Below are 26,359 nucleotides of genomic sequence, written 5' to 3' on the forward strand. Positions count from 1 at the left end.
ATATACAAGCACACACAGTAGTTAGGCCTGAGTTCACATCTGCATTAAATTTTCCTTTATTCTGTTACTTCAAAGAAACAGAAAAATGGGTAAAAGGTGTCCATTTTAATTCCAGCTTGTTTCCTAGGTTTCAGGTTTTTTTTCGAGGAAGAAAAAGACTTCTTTCCACCATAAATAACTGATACACGATGGACTGGAGTGTTCTGTTTTTCTTTCATTTTGTTTTTTTTATTTTAACATTGTAGACAATGGATGGCAGACAGAAATGGAAAAGTGTTCCATTTGTATCAGTCATTCAGTCCAGTTAAGGCTCATGCACACGACCGTTGGCTGTTCTGCATTCCGCAAAATGGAACGTTTGTCCCATAACAAAACAGTCCTATCCTTGTATGTAATGCGGACAATAATAGGACATGTTCTATTTTTTGGAGGCACGCCCACACGGACATACGGATACGGAATACACACAGAGTCATTTCCTGTGTTTTTGCGGCCCCATTGAAGTGAATGGTTCCGCCTACAGGCAGCAAAAAAACGGAACAGACATGGAAAAAAATACATTCATGTGCATGAGCCCTTAGGCTACTTTCACACTAGCGTTCGGGCGGATCCGTTCTGAACAGATCCGCTCATAATAATGCAGACGGAGGCTCCGTTCAGAACGGATCCGTCTGCATTATTTTTAGCATAGAACAGCTAAGTGTGAAAATAGCCTAGTACGGATCCGTCCAGACTTTCAATGTAAAGTCAATGGGGGACGGATCCGCTTGAAGATTGAGCCACATTGTGGCATCTTCAAACGGATCCGTCCCCATTGACTTACATTGAAAGTCTGGACGGATCCGCACGGATCCGCACGCCTCCGCACGGCCAGGCGGACACCCGAACGCTGCAAGCAGCGTTCAGCTGTCCGCCTGTCCGTGCGGAGGTGAGCGGAGCGGAGGCTGAACGCCGCCAGACTGATTCAGTCTGAGCGGATCCGCCTCCATTCAGACTGCATCAGGGCTGGACGGCTGCGTTCGGGTCCGCTCGTGAGCTCCTTCAAACGGAGCTCATGAGCGGACCAGCGAACGCTAGTGTGAAAGCAGCCTTACAGATATTTTTTTTTTTCTGTTCCTCTGACAGAACAGAATAATAAAAAAGTCAACGCAGATGTGAACAAGCCCATGTTCTCCAGAGTCATCTCAGGTAGGTACACTTTGTAAATATGTTTCACCTTTTCAGCTGGTGATTGTGTTTTTCTGTCTTTAGACTTGGATGATGATGGGTCCATAGACTTGTCCATATGTCTTTGTAATTCTTTCTTGCTCCTGAACGTTTCTCCTTTCGGACTAACAGAAATTAAAATCAACTCACAAAAAGAAGACAAGCAAAACCCCAACAAACTGATTACAACGTAAAAAAATAAAACAAAGGGGAAGATGTACTAATGAAAACTGATTAAAGGGACATTTATTAAATCCAGTCTTAATGAGTCCCAAGCTGGCATCAGAGGTGACAAAATTATTAAGAGGTGCACACCTCTTTATACCGTAATTGCGGTGCATCTGTTCAGGTAGATGCACCTATATAAGTAATTAAGCAATTATTTAAAAATATATATATATATATATATATATATATATATATATATATATATAAAATACAAATAAAATAAAAAGTGCAAAATAAAAAAAGTGTCAGTGTCCCCAAAGGTCTTTTTATGACCTCTTGGGGGTCATATTATGTAGCAGAAATACAGGGTTAATCAAAAGTTACAGGATACCCTTTTATTTCAGAAACAAAAAGGAAAATACTGCAGCAAGTAATGGGTGAGGGGGCCTATCTTTTAAGCTATGTCCTGAACATGGCTGTCATATTGAAAGCAGCCATATTGGACCAAGGGACATTTTTTCGAATGGGAAGAGGGTCATATAGCATACAGTATCAAAGAAGACCATAATTTTCTCAGAAATCGATTGCCGCAATCAGATTTGCAATATCTTTTGTGGTTCAAAAGTTGTAAACACAGAAAGTTCAAAACTTCAGAGTCCAAAGTTCTGTGTACAGCATCAGGGACAGCACATCGAACACGTCAAGTAGGTGTGCATCAAAGGGAACGTTCCCAGTTGTTGTTGCAACTTTCTGTGTTAATAACTTGGTCTTTTTTTGACATGCTACACGGCTCCCTTCCCATTAGAAAAAGTTAATAAGAATGGGTGTATGGGAGAATAATCTACAGTGTTGGAGAGTCCATCACTTGTAGTTTAGACCCCCAAAAAAGAGAGAGAGCGCCAGACCTCGTTTCAAGTACAGTTACAAAGGAGTAGAGAATACCATTAGACAGTGATGAATACTATATTACACGAAAAAGTATTATGGAGCAATAGTTTGAAATCTGGATGGTGGGTGCTGGGTAATGGACCCTAAGCATACCCTGCTCCGCACGAGAGACCGTCCGCAACCCAATAGTCGAATGACGATGTGGTTGACGAAGATGGAAACTGATATAAATTGATGGAAATTAATGTAAAGAATAAATTAAAAATGAATTATAAAAGGTAAGTATTAGAAGTGAGAGATGCCCAGTACAGGACCAACACCACTCTTGTCGGCGCCCAATTTTTCATTCCTTTGGGATACATTGTGATCCCTACGGGTCTGAATTAACTTCCAAATTTTCTTTTCTGTTCTTTATCATTAGAAAAAGTTGCCATTGATCCAATATGGCGGCTTTCAAGATGGTGGGCATGTTCCAGACATAGCCTAAAAGATAGGCTCCCTCACTCATTACTTGCTGTGGTATTAAGATATTTCATTTTCCCTTTATTTTCTGAAACAAAAAGGTGTCCTGCGACTTTTGACTCACCCTGTATATTAAAAAATAAGTTACAAAAATTGAACAAAATAATAAAATACATAAAAGAAAAAACAACAAGTGAAACTATACATATTTTATATAACAAAATGACTGACAAAAAGTAGGGAACTAATTATAATAATTTATTTTGCTGTAAGTTTGCATATTTTAAGAAAAAGGATTAAAGTTTGAAAAAAAAGACTTAAAAAAATTGTATCGTTTCCTGCAAAAAAATAAAATAAAATGTTATAAAGCCCTATGTGTCACATACGAAAATGGTGCAAAAATTATTTTGTTAGTTTGAACTATTTGCGCTAAATCACAAAGTGTCTGGTTATTAAAGAGTTAGGCCCCTTTCACACGGGCGAGTTTTCCGTGCGGGTGCGATGCGTGCGGTGAACGCACTGCACCCGCACTGAATCCTGACCCATTCATTTCTATGAGACTGTGCACACGAGTGGTGATTTTCACGCATCACTTGTGCGTTGCGTGAAAATCGCAGCATGCTCCTCTTTGTGCGTTTTTCACGTAACGCAGGCCCTATTGAAATGAATGGGGTTGCGTGAAAATCGCATGCATCCGCAAGCAAGTGCGGATGCGCTGCGATTTTCACGCATGGGTTCTAGGTGACAGTCTATTCACTGTATTATTTTCCCTTATAACATGGTTATAAGGGAAAATAATAGCATTCTGAATACAGAATGCTTAGTATAATAGTGCTGGAAGGGTTAAAAATAATAAAAAAGTTAACTCACCTTCTCCTCTTGTTCGCGTAGATGCCGGTCTGTTCTTTATCTGTGGGCTAAAGGACCTGTGGTGATGTCAGATCACATGCTCCATCACCCTGGTGATGGACCATGTGATTGGAGCATGTGATCTGACATCACCTCAGGTCATTCAGCCCACAGCTAAAGAACAGACCGGCATCTATGCGAACAAGAGGAGAAGGTGAGTTAACTTTTTTTATTATTTTTAACCCTTCCAGCACTATTATACTAAGCATTCTGTATTCAGAATGCTATTATTTTCCCTTATAACCATGTTATAAGGGAAAATAATACAATCTTCAGAACATCAATCCCAAGCCCGAACTTCTGTGAAGAAGTTCGGGTCTGGGTACCAAACATGCGCGATTTTTCTCACGCGAGTGCAAAACGCATGACAATGTTTTGCACTCGCGCGGAAAAATCGCGCATTTTCCCGCAACGCACCCGCCTCGTATCCGGGCAAAAAACATGACGCCCATGTGAAAGAGGCCTTAACCAATAAGAGCCCTGCACGCTAGTAAAGGAAAGTGCTTACTGGTTATTTCAGGTCACCTATAACTGGGGGGCAGGAGGCAGTAATAACCAGTGAGCGCCGTCCTCTGCAGTGGAGGAAAGCTCGGATTTATGAATAGAAGGCAGAATGGAATGAAATGTTGCCACTTAACCTCTTCCGGACATAGGGCGTACAGGTACGCCCTTGTGTCCTGGTAATTAAGGACACAGGGCGTACCGCGGCGGGCGGCGATCGGAACCCCGTGCCTGCTCAAATCATTGAGCAGGCACCTGAGGCAAATGGCCCCCCCCCCATGTATGCGATCGCAGAAAACCGCAGGTCAATTCAGACCTGCGGTTTTCTGCGTTTCCGGGTTATTCGGGTCTCTGAAGAGCCGATAACCCGGAACAGGATGGTGACGGTGGTGTGATTTCACCCCACCAATCACAATCCAGCGATCCTGAGAGATTTTTGTATATTTTTTTTGTGTACGCTGACTGTGGCCGGCACTTTTAGCGTCCGGCCACTGTTAGCGCATCGCACACCCCACCGCTGATCAACTTCGGACGGTTGATCAGCGGTTTTGAATTTTATTTTTCACTTTTGCCCTTTTTTTTCTTTTTCTTTTTTTCTGTTAGTTTTAGGGTGAGTTCGTGAACACCCGTGCCCCCACACACACGCACACCAAATAATGATTTACACACACACACATACACACGCAGACACACACTCCCCTATGGCCCGCCGGACGTTCTCGGCCGAGGAGGCATATGCCCAGCTTGCCTCTGACTCTGAGAGTCCCAGTGAGGACGAGGATCACCCTACATTCCTGTTCTTATCCGCGTCCTCCTCATCATCTTGCGATGATGATGAGCCTCCAAGGCGGCGGAGACGCCGCCAGGTGGAGCAAGGGGACCGCCATGTTAGGGACCCTGTGGCCCAGCCTAGTACGAGCAGCTCTGGGGCTCGTACTGGTTTCCCGGCCCACCAGTTAAATCCACAGGAGCACCCTGCCGGTGAACTAGTCTGGTGTAGCCCAGAGCGATACGAGCCCGTGATTCCTGATTTTGTAGGCCAATCAGGAATCCAGATTTCCACAGTGGGCTACACTGAATATGACTTTTTTTGTCATTTTTTCAGTGACCCACTGGTAAATCTGATGGTGGAGCAGACGAACCTGTACGCCCAACAGTTTGTCGCTCAACACCCGGGCTCCTTTTTGGCCAGGGCCGGTGGCTGGACGCCGGTCAGTGCAGCCGAAATGAGGACATTTTGGAGCCTCATGCTGCATATGAGCCTGGTCAAGAAACCCAGTGTCAGGCTGTACTGGAGCGGGGACGTCCTATACCAGGCCCCACTTTACAGTACGGCCATGACACGCTCCCGGTTTGAGGCCATCCGGAAATGTCTGCATTATTTAGATAATGCAGCATGTCCCCCCCGAGGTGATCCTGCCCATGACCGCCTGTATAAGATACGGCCGGTCATCGATCACTTTGGGGCCAAATTCATGGAGGCCTATGTACCTGGAAGGGAGGTCGCGGTTGATGAGTCTCTCATTGCGTTCAAGGGGAGACTCATTTTTCGCCAGTATGTGCCCTCCAAGCAGGCGAGGTATGGCGTGAAGCTATACAAAATTTGTGAGAGTACCTCAGGGTACACTTACAAATTTTGTGTATACGAGATTCCCGGATTCAACCCCCAGAATGTCCCCCCACTCTGGGTGTTACCGGGAAACTTGTGTGGGACCTTATGTACCCACTGCTGGATAAGGGTTACCACCTATACGTGGATAACTTTTATACCAGTATCCCCTTGTTCCAGTGCCTTGCCGCCAGATCCACATCCGCTTGTGGGACCGTGTGGAAAAATCTACACGGCCTCCCTGCACACCCCCTCCAGGTACCTATCCCGAGGCGTGAGACCCGTGCCCTTACCACTGGAAACCTGTTGCTGGTCAGGTATAACGACAAGAGGGATGTCCTTATGCTGTCCACAATTCATGGTAACGGCATCACCCCTGTCCCTGTGCGAAGTACCGCGGCAACGGTCCTCAAGCCTGATTGTATCGTTGACTACAATCGGTATATGGGAGGAGTTGATCTCTCTGATCAAGTCCTCAAGCCATATAACGCCATGTGCAAAACCCGGGCATGGTACAAAAAAGTTGCGGTCTACTTGGTACAGGTTGCCATGTACAACTCTTTTGTGCTGTCCCGGAGCGCTGGCAACACAGGGACATTCCTCCAGTTCTATGAGGCAGTCCTCAAGGCCCTGATCTTTTCGGACCGGAAAAGAGCAGGCCGGAGAACCTCGGGAACTGTAGGCGCCCGGATCGTCCCTGGCCAACATTTTCCAGGTGTGGTCCCCCATATTGCAAAGAAGGGACGAACCCAAAAAAAGTGCAGAGTGTGTCGCAGGAGGGGGATACGGAAGGACACCACTACTCAGTGCGACACGTGCCCCGATCATTGACGGTTGCTTCAGGGAGTATCACACTTCCATGGAGTACTAAATTTATATCCCAATTTAGCACTGACATCGGATAAAAAAAATGGTTCTCAGACTTGAGACACCCAAAAAAACTAAAATAATTTATTAAAAGTAGACATATTAGGTATCGCCGCGTCGGTAATAATCTCCTCTATAAAAATACCCCATAACCTAACCCCACAGATTAATACGGTCCAGGAAAAAAAAAAAAGGTGCAAAAAAAGATTTATTTTTTGTCACCTTACATAATAAAAAGTTTAATTGCTTAATAGCAAGCGATGAAAAAGTCATATAGCCCCCAAAATAGTGCCAATTAAACCGTCCTCTCATCCCGCAAAAAATGAGCCCCCACATAAGATAATCGGATAAAAAAAAAAAAAACAGACTCTTAGACTTTAGAGATACCCCCAAAAAAAATTTGTATCAAAAAGGATAATATAGTCTAAAACCTAAATAAATGTAAAAAATGTAGACTTATTAGGCATCGCCGCGTCCATAAGAATCTCCTCTATAAAAATACCCCATGACCCAACCCCTCAGATTAACACGGTCCAAAAAAAAAAGGTGCAAAAAAAGAATTTTTGGTCACCTTACATAACAAAAGGTTTAATAGCAAGCGATCAAAAAGTCATATAGCCCCCAAAATAGTGCCAATAAAACCGTCCACTCATCCCGCAAAAAATTAGCACCCACATAAGATAATCGGATAAAAAAAAAAATGACACTTAGACTTTAGAGATACCAAAAAAAAATTGTGTCAAAAAGGAAAATATAGTCAAAAACCTAAATAATTTTAAAAAAAAGTAGACTTATTAGGTATTGCCGCGTCCGTAAGAATCTCCTCTATAAAAATATTCCATGACCTAACCCCCCAGATTAACACGGTCAAAAAAATAAATAAAAACGGTGCCAAAACCGCTATTTTTTGCACTTTTCCATTTCAATCCGTTTTTTCCAGTAACAAAACAAGGGTTAACAACCAAACAAAAGTTAATATTTATTACCCTGATACTGCAGTTTACAGAAATGCCACATTTGTGGTCGTAAACTGCTGTATCAGTAAAAGGCAGGCCGCAAAAGGAAAGGACCGACATGGTTTCTGGAAGGCCGATTTTGATGGCCTTTTTTATTGACACCATGTCCCTTTTGAAGCCCCCCTGATGCCCCCTAGAATAGAAACTCCCTAAAAGTGACCCCATCTAAGAAACTACACCCCCTCAAGGTATTCAAAACTGATTATACAAACTTTATTAACCCTTTAGGTGTTACTCAACAGTTAATGGCAAATGGAGATGAAATTTCAGAATTTCAATTTTTGGTTACCTTGCCTCATAAAAATGTAATATAGAGCAACCAAAAATCATATGTACCCTAAAAATAGTCCCTAAAAAAATGCCACCTTATCCCGTTGTTTCCAAAATGGGGTCACTTTTAGGCCCCTTTTACACGGGCGTCATGTTTTTTGCCCGGATAAGAGGCGGGTGCGTTGCGGGAAAATGCGCAATTTTTCTGCGCGAGTGCAAAACATTGTCATGCGTTTTGCACTCGCGTGAGAAAAATCGCACATGTTTGGTACCCAAACCCGAACTTCTTCACAGACATGGTTATAAGGGAAAATAATAGCATTCTGAATACAGAATGCTTAGTATAATAGTGCTGGAAGGGTTAAAAAAAATAAAAAAGTTAACTCACCTTCTCCTCTTGATCGCGTAGATTCCGGTCGGTCTCTTCTTTAGCTGTGGGCTGAATGACCTGTGGTGATGTCAGATCACATGCTCCAATCACATGCTCCATCACCGTGGTGATGGAGCATGTGATCTGACATCACCACAGCCCACAGCTAAAGAAGAGACCGACCGAGATCTACGCGATCAAGAGGAGAAGGTGAGTTAACTTTTTGATTTTTTTTAACCCCTCCAGCACTATTATACTAAGCATTCTGTATTCAGAATGCTATTATTTTCCCTTATAACCATGTTTTAAGGGAAAATAATACAGTGAATAGACTGTCACCTAGAACCCATGCATAAAAATCGCACCACATCCGCACTTGCTTGCGTCCATAAAAATCAGCCCTCCAAAAACCAAATGGCGCACCTTTCCCTCTACGGCCACATATTGGGCGTTTCTGTAAACGGCAGAGTCAGGGCAATAAAGATACAGTCTTGTTTGGCTGTTAACCCTTGCTTTGTTCGTGAAAAAAATGGGTTAAAATGGAAAATTAGGCAAAAAAATGAAATTTTCACATTTCATCCCTATTTGCCAATAACTCTTGTGCAACACCTAAAGGGTTAATGACGTATGTAAAACCTGTTTGAATACCTTGAGGGGTGTAGTTTCTTAGATGGGGTCACTTTTTAGGGAGTTTCTACTCCAGGAGTGCATCAGGGGGGTTGAAACAGGACACAGTGTAAATAAACCGGTCCATAAAAATCAGCCCTCCAAAAACCAAACGGCGCACCTTTCACTCTACGCCCCGCTGTGTGGCCGTACAGTACTTCATGGCCACATATTGGGTGTTTCTGTAAACGGCAGAGTCAGGGCAAGAAAGATACAGTCTTGTTTGGCTGTTAACTCTTGCTTTGTTAGTGGAAAAAATGGGTTACAATGGAAAATTTGGCCAAAAAAAATGAAATTTTCTAATTTCATCCCCATTTGCCAATAACTCTTGTGCAACACCTAAAGGGTTAATGACATATGTAAAATCAGTTTTGAATACCTTGAGGGGTGTCGTTTCTTAGATGGGGTCACTTATTTGGAGCTTCTACTCTAGGGGTGCATCAGGGGGGCTTCAAACGGGACATGGTGTAAATAAACCAGTCCTGCAAAATCTGCCTTCCAAAAACCAAACAACGCACCTTTCACTCTACGCCCCGCTGTGTGGCCGTACAGTAGTTTACGGCCACATATTGGGTGTTTCTGTAAACGGCAGAGTCAGGGCAATAAAGATACAGTCTTGTTTGGCTGTTAACCCTTGCTTTGTTAGTGGAAAAAATGGGTTAAAATGGAAACTTAGACAAAAAAATGAAATTCTCAAATTTCATCCCCATTTGCCAATAACTCTTGTGCAACACCTAAAGGGTTAACAACGTATGTAAAATCAGTTTTGAATACCTTGAGGGGTGTAGTTTCTTAGATGGGGTCACTTATGTAAGCCTCGCAAAGTGACTTCAGACCTGTAGTGGTCCCTAAAAATTGGTTTTTTGTAAATTTCTGAAAAATTTCAAGATTTGCTTCTAAACTTCTAAGCCTTGTAACATCCCCAAAAAATTAAATATCATTCCCAAAATAATTCAAACATGAAGTACACATATGAGGAATGTAAATTCATCACAATTTTGGGGGGTATTACTATGTATTACAGAAATAGAGAAATTGAAACTTGGAAATTTGCAAATTTTTCCAAATTTTTGGTAAATTAGGTATTTTTTTATGCAAAAATAAAAATAAAATTTGACTTCATTTTACCACTGTCATGAAGTACAATATGTGACAAAAAAACAATCTCAGAATGGTCTGGATAAGTGACACTGGTCAGATTTGCAAAAAATGGCCTGGTCCTTAAGGTGAAATAAGGCTATGTCCCTAAGGGGTTAAAGGGTTTTTCAGGTAAAAAAAAATTTTTTTAAGTTCCTGCAGCATGGCCCCTGAAACAGAAGATTCATATTTTCCTACTCCATGCTTCCCTGATATCTCTGCATTCGGTTCCTTCACTGTTTACACCTGGCAGTACAAGGACATAGTCACATACACCACTCCAGCCTATGACTGGCTTCAGAGTTGACATGCTGCTTGTAGCCACATTACGAAGCCAGTAATTGGCTGGAGCAGTACATGTACTGCCAGGTGTAAACAGCGTAGGGACCGGAATATGTAGACAGCGGGGGCAACGTGGAGGACCAGAGTGGTGGAGAGCAGGTGAGTATAATATTTTCTGTTTCAGGGGCCATGCTGCACAAAATTGTTCAAAAATAATTTTTTAAGGGATATCCCTTTAAGCCCTATTACACTACATGATATTGGACCGATTACTGGGAACAACTCCTCATAGGGATGCTCATTCCTGATATCTGGCTGTATAATTGTGCTACTGATCAGCTGATATGCAATCACTAGTGTTGAGCGAACTTGTGTTTTCTAGTTCGGCGTACAAGGTTCAGGTTATCTACGAATTCCGTTATGGATTCCTTAGATAACCCGAACCTTGGACGCCGAACTTGAAAACACAAGTTCCTTCAGCCCTAGTAATCACTTGTTTGTCGACTGATCTGCATATTTTATCAGGATGAAAGATGCCCGATTATTAGCAGCACATCTCACCGTGTAATCAGGGGTGTGATGCCGATAATGAGGGAACTGTGGGAGGAATGACTGGTAGTGGTAGTGATCATTCCTCCCCATTCATTTTGGATTGGCCTGTGTAATAGACTAATACAAACAAGCACAAATCAATTTTTATTTTTTTTGCAGCCCCTTTAAATGGAGTGATGTGGCAATGCGGCCCCCAGACCAAAAAAGGTTGTGCACCCCTGGACTAAACAGTCTATAAAGGTGCGCCAGATTTATCCTTCAGCATTCAGTTACTGTGATAAATCTTTTACACAGTATTAGTAAATCTGCCCCCTGGTGTGTCAACAGTAAGGGACAGATTAATCAAGGAAAACTGGCTTAGTCACCCATAGCAACCAATCAGATTCCACCTCTCATTTTACAAAGGAGCTCTGAAAAATTAAAGATGGAATCTGATTGGTTGCTATGGGCAACTAAGCCAGTTTTCCTTTACAACAGTTTTGATAAATCTACCCTCAAATTTATACATAAAAGAAATCTAACAGCAACAGTTATTAAATGATACCTCATATAATATATGTCTTCATGTCCAATAAATTTCCCGGAGGTACGAATAACTTTACGTTGTTTGAAACCATCACCCACTTCAGGACAGTCTTCCCAGATCACAGGCTGGTTGGCAGATGACCTCTACAACGGAGCACAAATAGTATGTGGTATATTATAAATGCAGCTACAATGGTGAGTGACGACACAAAGGCACCTGGGCCTCTACTTATAAAGCCTCATGCGCAAAAGAGCTGTTAAATATTCCGAAAATACAGAGCGAAGCTCAGCAGTTATATCAGTACTTTATCCATATTTTACTGTATACGTTCGGAGATGTCACAGGGAATTTTTATCCATGTTTTGATGCATATTCTTCTTTGTTTCCTACTATGTCATACACAAAATCAACACTTACATACCATACACATTTGTTACAATACACATTTTGTCACTTAGGGTTTTTATTTCATATTGCTGCTATTGTAGTTGGTTTGTATTGTTAAAGGTATTGTCAGTAAGGCTACTTTCACATCCAGAATTGAAAACGCTTCAGTTTTGTCCCCATTCATTGACAATAGGGACATAACTGAACTGAATGAAACGGAATGCATTCCATTGCGCTCCCATCGCGGACAGAGTAAGACTGCAAGCAGCGTTTTTTAGTCTGCGATGTGGTGCAGAGCAAGACAGATCCGTCCTGACGCACAAGGTAAGTCAATGGGGACGGATCAGTTTTCTCTGACACAATGGTGTTCAATGGTGTTCATGAATGATCCATCATGGCTATATAAGACATAACACAACCGGATCCGTTCTTGACTGATGCATGCGGTTGTATTATTATAAAGGAAGGGTTTTTGCAGATCCATGACGGATCTGCAAAAAACGCTAGTGTGAAGTGCATTCACATCACCGTTTAGCTTTCTGTTCTTCTGATCTGTCAGAAGAAAAGAGAGAGAAAAAAAACCAGGATCCTGTTGCATTAGTTAATGCAAAGGATTGCATAGGATCAATTTTTTTACAGGATCTCGTAAAAAACGTATCCTGTCGCATAAGTTGTCATCCGTTTGAGCCATTTCCTTCTGAGATCTGTTTTTTAGACGGAAACAAAAGTGCTGCATGCAGGACTTTTTTTCCTGTATAAAAACAGATCTCAGATGAAAATGGCTCAAACGGATGACAACTGATGCAACAGGATCCGTTTTTTTTACAGGATCCTGTTTTTTCTGACAGATCAAAAGAATGGAAAGCTAAGGCTACTTTCACATTCTGTTACCATAATACAACCGCATGCATCCGTCATGAACGGATCCAGTTGTATTATGTCTTCTATAGCCATAGAATAACGCTTGGACATTGGGGGCAGACATAGAATATGCTGCCCCCAACGCTGCCACTGAAAGCATTGGGGGCAGCATGCGTTTTCTATTGTGTCTGAGAAAACTGATCCGTCCCCATTGACTTACATTGTGTGTCAGGACGGATCCTGACAGAATCTTGCTCCGCACCACATAACGGACAGAAAAACGCTGCTTGCAGCGTTTTTCTGTCCGCGATGGGAGCGCAACCAAACGGAACAGAATGCATTTTGGTGCATTCCGTTTCGTTCAGTTTTGTCCCCATTGACAATGAATGGAGACAAAACTGAAGCGTTTTCTTCTGCTATTGAGATCCTATAACGGATCTCACTTGCAGTACACAATAGATCACTAAACGCCATTCTTGTAATCAGACGGTCCATCCATGCAGAAGTACGCCTCTGTGCACCTCTTGTTGTCATTCCAGTTCATTTCATTCATTTATTGGGTGATCTTTAGCACCTTTAGATGGGTAGATTATTGGGAACAAGCATTCATAGGAGCATATGTTCCTGATAATCTGCTGTGTAAATTCAGCATTAAAAGGTTGTCTCATCTTGGACATTGGGGGCAGCGTTATTCTGTCCGCAATGGGAGCGCAACCAAACGGAACGTAATGAATTTCGGTGCATTCCGTTTCATTCAGTTCAGTTTTGTCCGCATTGAAATGGATCTCAATAGCAGAACTGAAAACACTAATGTGAAAGTAGCCTAAACGGTGATGTGAACTCAGCCTTAGCTAAATACTTGACCCATGCCACTAAATGCTGTAAAATAAAGAATTAGCTCCGATCTTCCTCTTGGTGTTTATATACAAGACTGCAATAGTGACATTGGGTATACAAATTGTAATGCAGCCAATCACTGTCCTCTGTGATAGACCATTGAGGACAGTGCCTGGCTGCAGCGGCAATGTATCGTATACCGCCACTGCAGTTTGTAAACAAGCAGCAGCAGGAGAACCGGACCAGTGGCGCTGAAAACGGTGCTAGAGTAAGAGGTAAGTATACAAAATATATGAAAAAAGATTTATTCTGTATCGAGTATGGGCACCACACACACAAACACACAAAATGACATGCCTTGGCATGCTATCACAGAGGTTATTAAAGTATAACTGTCATCTCTTTTTTTTTGGAGTATTGGATTGTGGTGATTAATATCTCCTTGGTGGCACTATTTCAACTTTTCACTGTGTATTCAATTACCCCTTAATTCCACTGTTTTGTTCCCTGTACTGCCTACTTTTACCTGTGCTTAAAATCAGGTTGCTATGCAGGTCCGTCTATGTGTTGAAGGACGGAGGACGCAGAAGCACGCAGCCTGCAAGGTCAGATTACAGACAGCCAGGGACTGTAAGTAAATGATTAAAGCCAGGTCCTCCCCAGCAGCTGGTAACAGTGCCTGGGCTGTGTGCACTTCTCCCTGTCCCTGCGCTTGGCAGACGCTCCCTCACTCAGCAGACTGGGACAATGCAGAGCCGAAGCAGCGCAGACCAGGGAAGGGAGATCTGCCGTCTGCTCAGTGTATAAATGAAAGCAGCATGTGGTAAGAGGACCCCTTTGTGCTGCAGGAGATTAACCCTTTAGGGGGAGGGCTCTGGTTACTGACACTTTTGGGGGGCTATTGTTACTGGCTAGTGAGGGCAGGTGGGATTAGCCTCAGGGTGAGGCCAGTGGCGGCCATCTTAACTGAATAGTGAGATTGCAGTTTTATGCAGACTGGTTGCTAAGGGCTGAATCTTATTAAATATGGGGTAAGTCAGTCTAATAGTAACTGATTTTGGAATATCATGTTATTAGTAACTACATATATGAAAATTGAAATTAGCGTCTAAGTGTGACAGTTATCCTTTAATGGTTGTCTGAGGAATGTTCTGCCACACTGAATGCACTTGGGCACACAAATCATCAAGATCCGCTGCTGGCAGCTCCCTGTGCAATTGCCGACCAATGATTTCCCAGAAATGATCAAGGGAAGACAAGTCTGGGAAGATGCCGCAGGCCATGGTAGCACGTTTAGGTCACGCAGGCTGCTCACAATTGCACAAGCAACATGCAGCCTAGCGTTGTTTTTAAAACTGCTCCTAGGACACTTTGGAGAAAAGGTCGTACCATTGATTCCAAAACTAAATCAATGTAATGCCGAGCTGTTAGTGAACCTTAAGTGGTAATAAGAGGGATCCAACTACCATGCATTATCCCACCCCACACCATAGAGTGGGATCAGTATCACATTCCCTTGTACAGGCCTCTTCAAGGTGTTGCCCAAATGCTTTCCAGACCAATCTCCAGCTATCATTGTGTCCAAGACAAAAGCGGGACTGATCGCATAGGAGGACAGACCTCTATTCCAGCCTCCATTACCAACTTGCTGTGCACCACGATAGCCTTTGATAGCAGTGGAGTGAGGTCAATGGAACACCTGTAGCTGGACACTTGGCTCTTAGTCCAGTAATGTACAAACACCTCCACATAAAAAATGTTGCATCTTTGCAGAGAAAAGTCACGTCTCCTGCAAAATGCGACTTCTAATGCAAAAAAAAAAACGCAATTCACAACTGGAAAAAGACAATGAAAAGTACGCGAGCCCTGGGGTGGAATATAAATTATACTGTTTTTGCAACAGATTCAGGCACGAAAAAGGCGCAACTACATAAATAGGTCGGAAAAAGTCGCAAAAGTTAGAAAACTTCTGAATCAGTTTAAAAAATCGAAATGGTTGAAGAAGACACAAAGTTCTCCAAAACAGGCGCAATTTCAGTAGTAAATGCAACTAAAAAAATTAGACTGTCTAAAACAGCATTTTGTAGACAAAAAACAGGCGCAGACACTATAGTAAATGTGCCCCACTGTTTGCCGCCCAAGGCTTGGGATGAAATGTCCAGTTTCACTTGTAGTACACAATAGATCACTAAACGCCATTCTTCTAATCAGACGGTCCATCAATGCAGAAGTACACCTCTGTGCACCTCTTGCTGTCATTCCAGTTCATTTCATCCATTCATTGGGTGATCTTTAACATCTTTAGATTGGTAGCTTATTGGGAACAAGCATTCGTAGGAACATATGTTCCTGATAATCTGCTGTGTAAATTTAGCTTAAAAAGGTTGTCTCATCTTGGACATTGGGGGCATATCACTTGTATATGACCCCAATGTCTGATAGGTGCAGGTACCACCTCAGGGAACCACACCTGTCGTTAGAACGAAGCCCACAAAGTGATAGAGGGTGCACCATACATGTGCGGCCACCATCCATTAATTTCTATGGGAGTGCCGAAAATAGCCGATCGGAGTGCACAACTATTTTCAGAAGTCCCATTGAAATGAATGGGAAGCATAAGCGCGGCCACAGCTCCATTCACTTCTATGGGACTTATGGAAATAGCCGAGCCAGCGCTTGGCTATTTTCAGCAGACTCATAGAAATGAATCAAGGGCGGGGGAGTGGCCTGAGTATGCCACTGTTAACACGCACTCTACAGAGCTCCCAGACCCTGGGCCCTAACGTTTACTATTACCACCTGCACCAGAGAGCATGGCCAGGCCTTCTGGATGGCGGGGATACACTTTTCTGGCACTGGTATTTTAGCCCATCTTTTGTGCCGCTGGCCCCGCTATGGAATCCAAGATGGCGTGGGATAGGGATCACGTGGCAGCATCAGCAGACCCTGTGGCCTCTCCCATTCCTGCCACGGCAGGACCAACACTGGTGCTCCTGTCTCTGGCACCGTAAGATGGACCAACTGCAGCAGGGACCCATTCATCTGTACCAGGTCTGGAGAGTGCTTCTCTACTAGAACTATCAACTATCCCTCCAGTGCGGGGCCAACTGCCTCATCGGACCACAGAACGGGCATTATGCAGGGGGCCACTCACTATAGGGACTCGGCCCCACAGACTGCAGCCCTGACACCCGAGTTTGAGAAATGTTTTTTTACTGTACAAATTAATTTATGAAGTTATTGCGCAAAGTCTCGCGAGACTTTGCAAAGCAAAAACTTTAGCTCATCGAAGCCAATACATCCTAATACTGTATGGAGCTCCTGCTCCGTACAGAATTACAACAAAGTTTTATGCAAATCGACTTTGGATGTTTAATTGATTCGCTCATACCTAATGGTAGATTTCGATTTGTTATGGGACGGTTAGCAATACACTTTCGCTAACGTTTACCTTTCCAACTCTAATCAATTTCCTGCCTTAGCAGGTATATTGTCTAAGCTTGTGGATTTTACAAAAGAAACACTTTTGGTTGGAGGGGACTTCAATTTGGCCATAGACCCTTTAGTGGATGTTTCAAGAGGAGCCTCCCACCTGGCCTCTTACCTACATCGCATTAAACGACTTCTCCACTCTCACCAGTTGGCCGATGTGTGGAGGGCAGCCAACCTCAATGGACATGACTACACTTAGCTCATATCTTCTGGCTTTGCAGTAAGCACCAAACTCTCACTAAGATCTTTCTGTTCTCAATACCCAACACCTCAGGATACTTCTTTCTGCACCTCTCAGATCTACTGACTCTTCTCCTCCTTAAAACTCTCAATCATTCAACACTTGTAAATGCTGCATTTATACCAGCTCTGTGAGAGTCTCCCTTGCCACCTTCTGTGACTCTTTGGGTCCACAAGGCAAAGGACTTCCAGAGAATGGAGGAGCTTACTGCCCTTCTGAGACGTGCTCACAAGGGGTTTGTTACCTCTTAGACCCCGTGGATTCTGTTCCAGGCCATGGCAGAATACAGGCTCTGTTGGCTTAGCGGAAGCTTCGTGGTTGTCCCAGCAATTTTTATGGACATCTTGTACCCCTTAGTTTAACCAGAACTTTTTTTTCTTTTTCTTTTTCTCTTTCTCTTTTTCGTTCTTAACTCCACCATACTCTCCCTTCTCTTTCTTCCCATCTCCTCCCCTTTTCCGTTTGTCTGCTTGTTTGTCTTTTGTGTGTATTGGCAGATTATTGCCTCCATTTTCCACGGTCTCAGCAGATGTCCCTCCACTACGGCTCTCAGGGAATTTGATATGTTACTCTGTGATATTTCTCTATTACTCTCATCTACCCAAGACATGTAATGCACAATTTCTTACTGTTATCTCCTTTGCAATTTCACCATACTTCTGTAATTTATATGCTACTACCATCCAGTAACTGGATATTTGTACACATTTTGTTTTCTTAAATAAAGAATTTACAAAAAGAAATTAATGAAGGGCAGCCGCGAAAGCATGGTGCGCTCTCTGTCACTTTGCAGTCTTTGTTCTAAGGATAGGTGTGGGTCCCACCTCTTTTAGACATTGGAGGCATAGCCAAGCGATATGCCCCAATGTCCAAGATAAGACAACCCCTTTAAATCTTGAGAAAGGGAGTCTAGGGAGGGACGTGAATAATTTGTACATACTGTAAGTACATAAATGGCCTCTACAAAACACATGGTGAAAAGCTGCTTCAAATAAAACCCTCTTAAAAGACAAGAGAGCACTACATCTATTTGGAATAAAAAAAAAAAGTTCAATTTGAGAGACGAAAAGGTTTTTTACCATATGAGCAGTGAATTCATGGATTATTCTAATGATTGAGATTAAGAATGTTGATTAAGTATCTGATCGCCACTTGCGTGTGATAAAGAGGTACAACCTTTCCTTTTGGAGCAGATTGGCTCAAGCCTAAAGGATATTTTTACATTCCTCTAGATCAGGGATGAGCAACCAGTTGTAAAACTGCCCAGTTGTAGGCTAATAGCTGTGGGCTGTCCAGGCATGCTGGGAGTTGTAGTTTTGCAACAGCTGGAGGGCAGCAGGTTGGTCTGAACATGACCACTGTGGATGTATCTTCTCTCTGTTCAGCAAGGCAGGGGTTAATTGCCCTTGCTTGCAGTTTGCCCTGTGTGCATTGTAGGGTACAATGCCTCTTTCTGTTCATGTGCACCGTCTCTGACTAATGTGTTTGTTTCAGTCTGCTATATTAGTTCCTAAGTTCTGTGTCAGTGTGGGATTTTATTCTTGAGTGCTATGACCTGCTCAGGGACGTAGCTATAGGGGAAGCGGCTGCTTTGGGGTTCTGACTCAGAAGGGGCCCACCCAGGAGGATGACTAAAAGATTTTATTGTCAGGACCCCCTCAACAGTATTATACAATGACAGTATATACAGTGTAGTAAACGAATGGAGCAGCTGCCGGGCCTGGTCTGAGAGAGAAATCTTTACTAGCCACAGGAGTGGGGGTTGCATTAAAGGAGGGGATTGCGAAAAAGTTACTGGGAAGGGGGGGCCTTTAAAAAATTGGGCTACGCCACTGGACCTGCCTAGGTTTTGCATTCATGTCATGTCTTTCATTTCTGCTGTTCCATGTTTTTCATTGATCCATCTGGTATCTGAGTCCTTGTCCTAATCTGTATGAAGCTTTAGTCTGTTTGAGTGTCTCAATGCATGTTCTACTGTGTCTGAACAGTGTGAGGGAAGGAAAGCAAACCAAACACAACTAACTGGTAACAAAACACCAGGCTAGGCCCCACAGCTAAGGAACAGGGAATGGTCAACACCTGAGAAACCCTAGGCCTTTCCCTCACTTCTAAAAACATGAACAAATCCCAATGTTAGAAATGTTCATGCACTGGAACCTAATCCCTGCTGCAACTGAGACAGACCCTCAGCTAGGGAACAGGCTATAAGACAACTGGTTCCGGAGATGAAGGAACCAGTGTCTTCCTAAGGCCTAGCCAGGAAATACAACAAAAGGGAAGAAAAGAGGACTTATCTCAAGACGGACTGGGAGCAGGAGATTCACCATGCACCAGCAGAGAACTCCAGCAGAAACTATAAACCGCAAGGGCTATAGTGACAGGCGGCGATAAATAGCATCACTAACTGACTAACGATCAGAACCTGCGAGGAGGTGGGACCCTGCCCAACAACACAACAAAGCAATCTGTCAGATAAGCTCACGTGCCGCAAGTCTGACAGACCTTCTCAGATTACTCACAGGGCAGGGCATGACAGTACCCCCTTCCCCTCTACGGGTGACCTCCGGGCACCCAGGCCCAACTTTATCCGGGTGTGCCCTGTGAAAGGCCTTCACAAGACGGCAAGCATTGACATCGGTAGACGAAACCCACATTCTTTCATCAGGACCGTATCCCCTCCAATGCACAAGGTAATGAAGGGAGCCCTGAAGAACACGTGAGTTGAGTATTCTGGAGATCTGAAACTCCAGATTACCATCTACCAAACCGGAGGAGTAGGCAAAGGAGATGGTTCAACAGGTTCAACATACTTCTTCAACAGGGATCTGTGAAACACATTATGGATCTTCCAGACCTGCGGAAGTTCCAGACGAAACACAACCGGATTAACAATGGCCGAGATTTTGTAAGGACCAATAAATCTTGGGCCCAACTTCCAAGAGGGTACTTTCAACTTAACGTTCTTAGTGGACAACCACACCAAATCACACACACACAGGTCCGGACCCGTCATACGTCTCTTGTCAGCAATATGTTTATATCTTTTGCCCATTTTTCGCAAATGAATTTGAATCTTCCGCCAGATAGAAGACAACGAAGAAGAGAATCTCTCCTCTTCAGGTAGACCAGAAGCTTCAGTCCCAGAAAAAGTACCAAACTGAGGGTGAAAACAATATGCAGCAAAAAATGGTGACTTATCAGTTGACTCCTGTCTACGGTTATTCAAAGCAAACTGAGGATGGAAAGCCGAAGAGAAAGAGAACTGAATACCCAAACGAGTACAAAACGCCTTCCAAAACCTGGAAACAAGTTGTCCCCCGATCAGACACCACATCAGAGGGAATGCCGTGTAATTTCACGATGTTATCAATAAACACCTGAGCGGGAGTTTTAGCATTGGACAAACAAGATAATGGTACAAAGTGAGCCATCTTACTAAAGCGGACCACCACCACCAAAATCACAGTCTTCCCAGAGGAACTTGGTAAATCAGTGATGAAGTCCATGGACAAATGCGTCCAAAGACGAGATGGAATGGATAAAGGAAGAAGAGATCCTGATGGCCGAGTGTGAGCCACCCTAGCGCGTGCACAGGTCTCACAAGCTGCTACATAGCCCTCAACACATTTACGCAAACCTGGCCACAGAAATCTCCAGGAAATAAGATCCACTGTAGATCTACCCCCAGGGTGTCCCGCAAGGACAGTATCATGATGTTCCTTGAGCACCTTGTGTTTCAGTTCTGAAGGAACAAACAACTTCCCTGGAGGACAGGAATCAGGCGCCTCACGTTGAGCCTCCAACATTTCTGCCTCCAGCTCAGGATAAGAGCAGATACCACCAGCCCATCAGCCAAAATCGGAGCGGGATCCTCCGAATCTCCCCCCCCCCCTCACCCCAGGAAAGCTACATGACAAAGCATCTGCTTTGACGTTTTTGATCCCAGGACAATAAGTGACCACAAAATTAAACCTGGTAAAAAAAACAATGACCCCCCTGACCTGCCTAGGGTTCAGACGCTTTGCTGATTGCAGGTAAGCCAGATTCTTATGGTCAGTAATTACCGTAATCTACCGTAATCTGATAAATCTCTCCTTCTAGCCAATGACGCCATTCCTCAAAGGCCAATTTGATAGCCAGCAACTCTCTATTCCCAACATTATAATTTCTTTCAGTAGCAGAGAGTTTCTTTGAGAAAAAAGCACACGGGCGCCATTTGCTATAAGAGGGACCCTGCAACAAAACTGCTCCGACACCCACTTCTGACACGTCAACCTCCACAATGAAGGGTTGAGACATCGGGTTGCGTCAGAATGGTAACGGAAGCAAAAGATTACTTTATGGTGGAAAAAGCCTGTAATGCCTCTTCCGACCAGACAGAGAAGTCAGCGCCCTTCCTAGTCATATCAGTCAAAGGTTTGACAACCGTGGAATAATTCCGGATGAACTATCTGTAGTAATTAGTAAATCCCAAAAACTGCATCAGAGCTTTATGATTCTCTGCCCGGTCCCATTCCAGTACCGCACGGACCTTTTCGGGATCCATGCGAAAACTTGAGGCAGAAAGTAAGTAACCCAGAGACTGCAGCATCTGGACAGCAAACACACATTTCTCCAACTTAGCATACAATTTATTCTCCCGGTCTTAAATGATCCTGATGAGTCTACATATCGGGTAAGTAAATTAGTATGTCATCGAGGTAAGTAACAACGAACATCCCCACCAAATGCTAAAAAATGTCATTGATAAAGTGCTGGAAGACTGCTGGGGCATTAGTCAAACCAAAGGGCATAACAGGGTTTTCAAAGTGACCCTCAGGGGTGTTGAAGGCCGTCTTCCATTCATCTCCTTCCTTGATTCTGATCAGATTATAAGCCCCTCTTAAATCCAACTTAGAAAACACCTTGGCACCAACAATCTGATCAAATAGATCCGGAATCAAGGGAAGGGTATAGGGGTCACGGACAGTAATGAGATTCAGTTCCAGGAAATCTAAACACGGTCTAGGGGACCTGTCTTTTTTTCTTTACAAAAAGAAGCCCGCTGCCATAGGTGATTTAGATGGTCTAATATGACCTTTTGTCAAACTCTCGGCAATATACTCTCGCATAGCTACTCTTTCGGGTTGGGAAAGATTATATAACCAAGATTTTGGCAATTTAGCTCCGGGAATAAGATTGATCAGGCAATCATACTCTCGGTGGGGGGGCAACTCCTGATCTCCGCCCTCCGAGAATACGTCCGAAAAATCATGTAGAAACGGAGGTAACACCTTAGTGGATACCATGGAAATAGATGCGCCAAGACAGTTGTCCATACAAAAATCACTCCAATTACTGATTTAATCAATGGTAGGGTTATGTTTGATCAACCATGGTAAACCCAGAACCAGAGGAGCAGGCAAACCCTTCAGAACAAAACAAGAAATGGATTCAACATGAGAATCACCCACCCTCAAATGAATATCCTGTACAAGGGATAGAGAGAGGAGCGGAATCAATAGCAAACACTGATATCTCTTTGTTTAATGCGCTAGTTATAAAACCATGACTCTGAACAAATTGATAATCAATAAGATTAACCCCTGCGCCACTGTCAACAAATACTTCTAACTCTATATTTTCAGAGTCTAGAACCACCATGGCAGGCAGGATAAAATGGGTACTGCAGGTAGAATACAAATATACCTGTTCTGACTCCCCATTCACACTACAAAGAGTAAGGGTGTTATGGACTATTGATACAAAATGGATACTTGCTTGTTGAGGACTATGTTTAGCTAAGATGGCGGCCAGGCATTCAGCCAACACCTATAAACTAGAATCTTACTTTGTGTTTTATCATGTGTTTCTTTGTGGTTTCCGTTCAGCTCAAGCAAGCAGTTACAAAGAAAGAAGAAGTAACGGTTTCACCCAGGAGCAAGGGGGAGGGGGGAGGAATTTCCTCTGGCCGTCAAGGTTACAGAAAAGTATAGAGTTCATAGCCAATAGAAAAGATATACTTTATCTTTCAGCCCCCTCCCACTCCTTCCTGTCGTGAAACCTATGTATTGTCTGCTGTTTTCAGAAATAAAGCAGAGATCCTGTTTAACTCCACAGTGGGTTGTCTGTCTGATCTCTCCGTGCACGTATCTTAATTATTTGGAGCAGTACATCAACCGAACTGGCAGCTTGGCCAGAACCAGAACAATTTTGGCGCCCAACGTGGGGCTCGAGGATTGGACCCTCTGTTCCCGTACCCCCAGAGACCAGACGAGGAGAGGCGCACTAACGGACACCGGGATCGTAACCCATGATATGAGGTAAGAAAATTGAGTCATCTTGCCCATAAAGTGTCCACAACAGTTATTCACCATAGTGAATTTACTGCCTGACCCTGAGACCCATCCCATGCCCTTTTTCAGGAAACTGTCCCAAGTGCATCAAACCTATGGGTGCACATGGTCGGACCTGCAAAGTATAGTGGAAAACAAGACAGGTGAATACTTCACACTGATAATGGATCAAATCCACATCCCTGAACTTAAAGGTGCTAACTTTGACCCCCGGGATCATGAGTCTGGAGAATTCTTTATAGAACAACTACAGAAATGGGCGAAAGCAAGATTAGCAGACCAATCCACGACATTACAGGACATGACAGAGGAAAAAGTTTAAACTGTCGAGAAATTTGCTCAGAGGATTAAACAAAATTACAAAGACATGGGTTTTAGTCAGAATGAGCCTGTTCATCTCAGACTCTTGGCCCGCTCGTTTGTCGATGGTCTACGACCAGAGATAAACAAAGCCCTTGTGACCTGTCGCCCCGAGTGGAAATCCTTGACACTAGATATGTTGGAGCAGATTGCAAAGGGTCTAGAGAGTAACACAAGGAAAACCCGTGCTGCTGTGATAGCCGTAATGTCAGGAGAGGATGGTGGAGAACACCCACCCCCTTATGTCTGTTATGGGTGCGGCAAGCCCGGACACATGAAACGGCACTGCCGTAGCAAACATCTGTGGCCAACCAATCAACGACGACAGGGGGGCACTCAGCCCCCTTCATCGCAATAGGACGCTGGCAAACCAGTGCAGGGAGGGGACATTCCATATATGACAGTCTCTACCCCTCCTACCGGTCCCACCCCTCGAGTGACTCTCGAGGTTGCAGGGAAGGAACTTTCATTTCTTGTGGACACTGGTGCAGCCCGCAGTGTATTATGTGAGACTGCCGTACCTCATTCTTGGCTCACTGACATTCAATTACCTTGTTCTCGACTAGAGGGGGTTGTGCAACATAACTCCGTGACCAATCCACTCACAGTCACTTCCCCTAGATTCTCCCGGACTAAAACCCCCCAACTCCACCTCCCTGCAGGAGTCATGTTGCAGTTTGTTGTCAGCCAAACATGCCCCTTCAATCTGTTAGGCTCTGATTTTCTTCAGAAAATCCAGGCTAACATACAGTTCAAAGAGGATGGAACAGTCACCCTCGGTACAGCCCTACACCCGGAGGATACTTGCCTCCTTATGGCATTAACCACACTTCAGGACGCTGACTCATATGAACAAGGGGATTCACTGCAAACCATTTTGCGCCTCATCCCCGATACTCTCTGGACCAAAGGACCCCAGGATATCAGACGCCTCAATGTCCTACCAGCCACTGTGACCCTGAAGGATCCCAAGGTTCTGCCATACAAAGCGCAATATCCGCTTTCTATCTCACAACAGGATGCTATTACCCTCCAGGTGCAGGCCCTCCTGCAGAATGGGGCAATCAAGATCACTACTTCTCCCTGTAACTCACCCCTTTACCCAGTACGGAAGAAAAGGGAGAAAGGACAGCCTCCAACGCACCGCATGGTGCAGGACCTCCGAGCTGTCAATGAGGCTACTGTTCTTGAGACACCTATTGTCCCCAATCCGCACACACTCCTTGCTGGCATTCCACCCACTGCCACTACTTTCACTGTCATTGATCTGGCCAATGCATTCTTTTCTGTTCCCTTACATGAGAAATGTCAGTTTCTTTTTGCTTTCACACATGCAGGCAAACAGTACACCTGGACTTTTATGCCTCAAGGGGCTCAAAACAGCCCTTCCTGCTTCAGCAAGGCTATGTCCTCTGTTCTGCAACCCTGGCAAGCAGATCACCCGGATGTGGAACTCCTCCAGTATGTGGATGACCTTCTCCTCTGTGCGGTCTCTCCCCAAATCTGCATGACAAAATCTGTCTCACTTCTCCAGTTTTTAGCCTCTGCTGGATGTCGAGTCTCACAAGCCAAACTACAACTGTGTCTCCCCAAAGTTGTCTTCCTAGGTCATTGCATCTCTCAAGGTCACAAGCACCTAACTGAGGCGAGGAAGAAGGCTATCTCTGACATCCAACTCTCGGACACTCCTCATCAGCTGCAAACCTTTCTGGGACTCATCTCCTACTGCAGGCCTTGGATATCTGATGCTTCTGTCCTCATGCAGCCCTTATATGACTGTATACCTCGTAATGCTGTTACTCCTTTCCAGATGACAATGGAGGCCGGAGAGGCTTTTCAGTCATTAAAGGCCGCCATTGCATCTGCCCCTGCGCTTGGCATCCCCAACTACAACCTTCCTTTCCAGCTGTATGTCATGGAACGCCTCACTCAAACTCATGGTGGCCGCAATCGGCCCTTGGGTTACTATTCTAAGCATCTTGACCCGGTAGCCAGAGCCGCCCCTTCCTGTGTCAGAGCTATCCATGCTGCCAGCTCTCTTCTAAACGTCACATCTGACGTTGTGCTGGGTCATCCCCTCACTATTCTGGCTCCCCATTACATTTCTGCCATCCTCCAGCAGACTCAACCTAAACACCTCACTGCACAGCGCCACCTCCGGCTTCAGTGTAGTTTGCTTCTGCCAGATAATGTCACCATTCAGAGGTGCCACATCCTCAATCCTGCTGCACTCCTTCCTCTTCCAAGGGGGGAGTATAATGGAGATTCTGAAGATTTTATTGATCTACATGCTGAAGAGGATCTTCAGGAAGAAGAACTATGGGCCTCAACCGACTCTCTTTACAAGGAACAAGAACATGATTGCATCACAATGATGGAAGCTGAAGTAGGGACACCACCATCAGTCCAAGACACTC

At 44.1% G+C, this 26,359-nt stretch overlaps 1 protein-coding gene across 1 annotated transcript in view; it reads right to left on the reverse strand.

Moving 5' to 3' along the window:
* The window catches only part of LOC122932489, a 211,943-nt gene that overhangs the window by 78,701 nt on the left and 106,883 nt on the right, over positions 1 to 26,359 (reverse strand). The window contains exons 6-7 of the mRNA XM_044286923.1: positions 11,448 to 11,572; positions 1,217 to 1,331 (exon numbers count right to left, since the gene is read on the reverse strand). Of these exons, the coding sequence (XP_044142858.1) occupies positions 1,217 to 1,331; positions 11,448 to 11,572 (240 nt within the window). The remainder of the gene's footprint in view (positions 1 to 1,216; positions 1,332 to 11,447; positions 11,573 to 26,359) is intronic.

This window comes from Bufo gargarizans, chromosome 3 (assembly GCF_014858855.1).
Source record: "Bufo gargarizans isolate SCDJY-AF-19 chromosome 3, ASM1485885v1, whole genome shotgun sequence".
Lineage (NCBI taxonomy): Eukaryota > Metazoa > Chordata > Amphibia > Anura > Bufonidae > Bufo > Bufo gargarizans.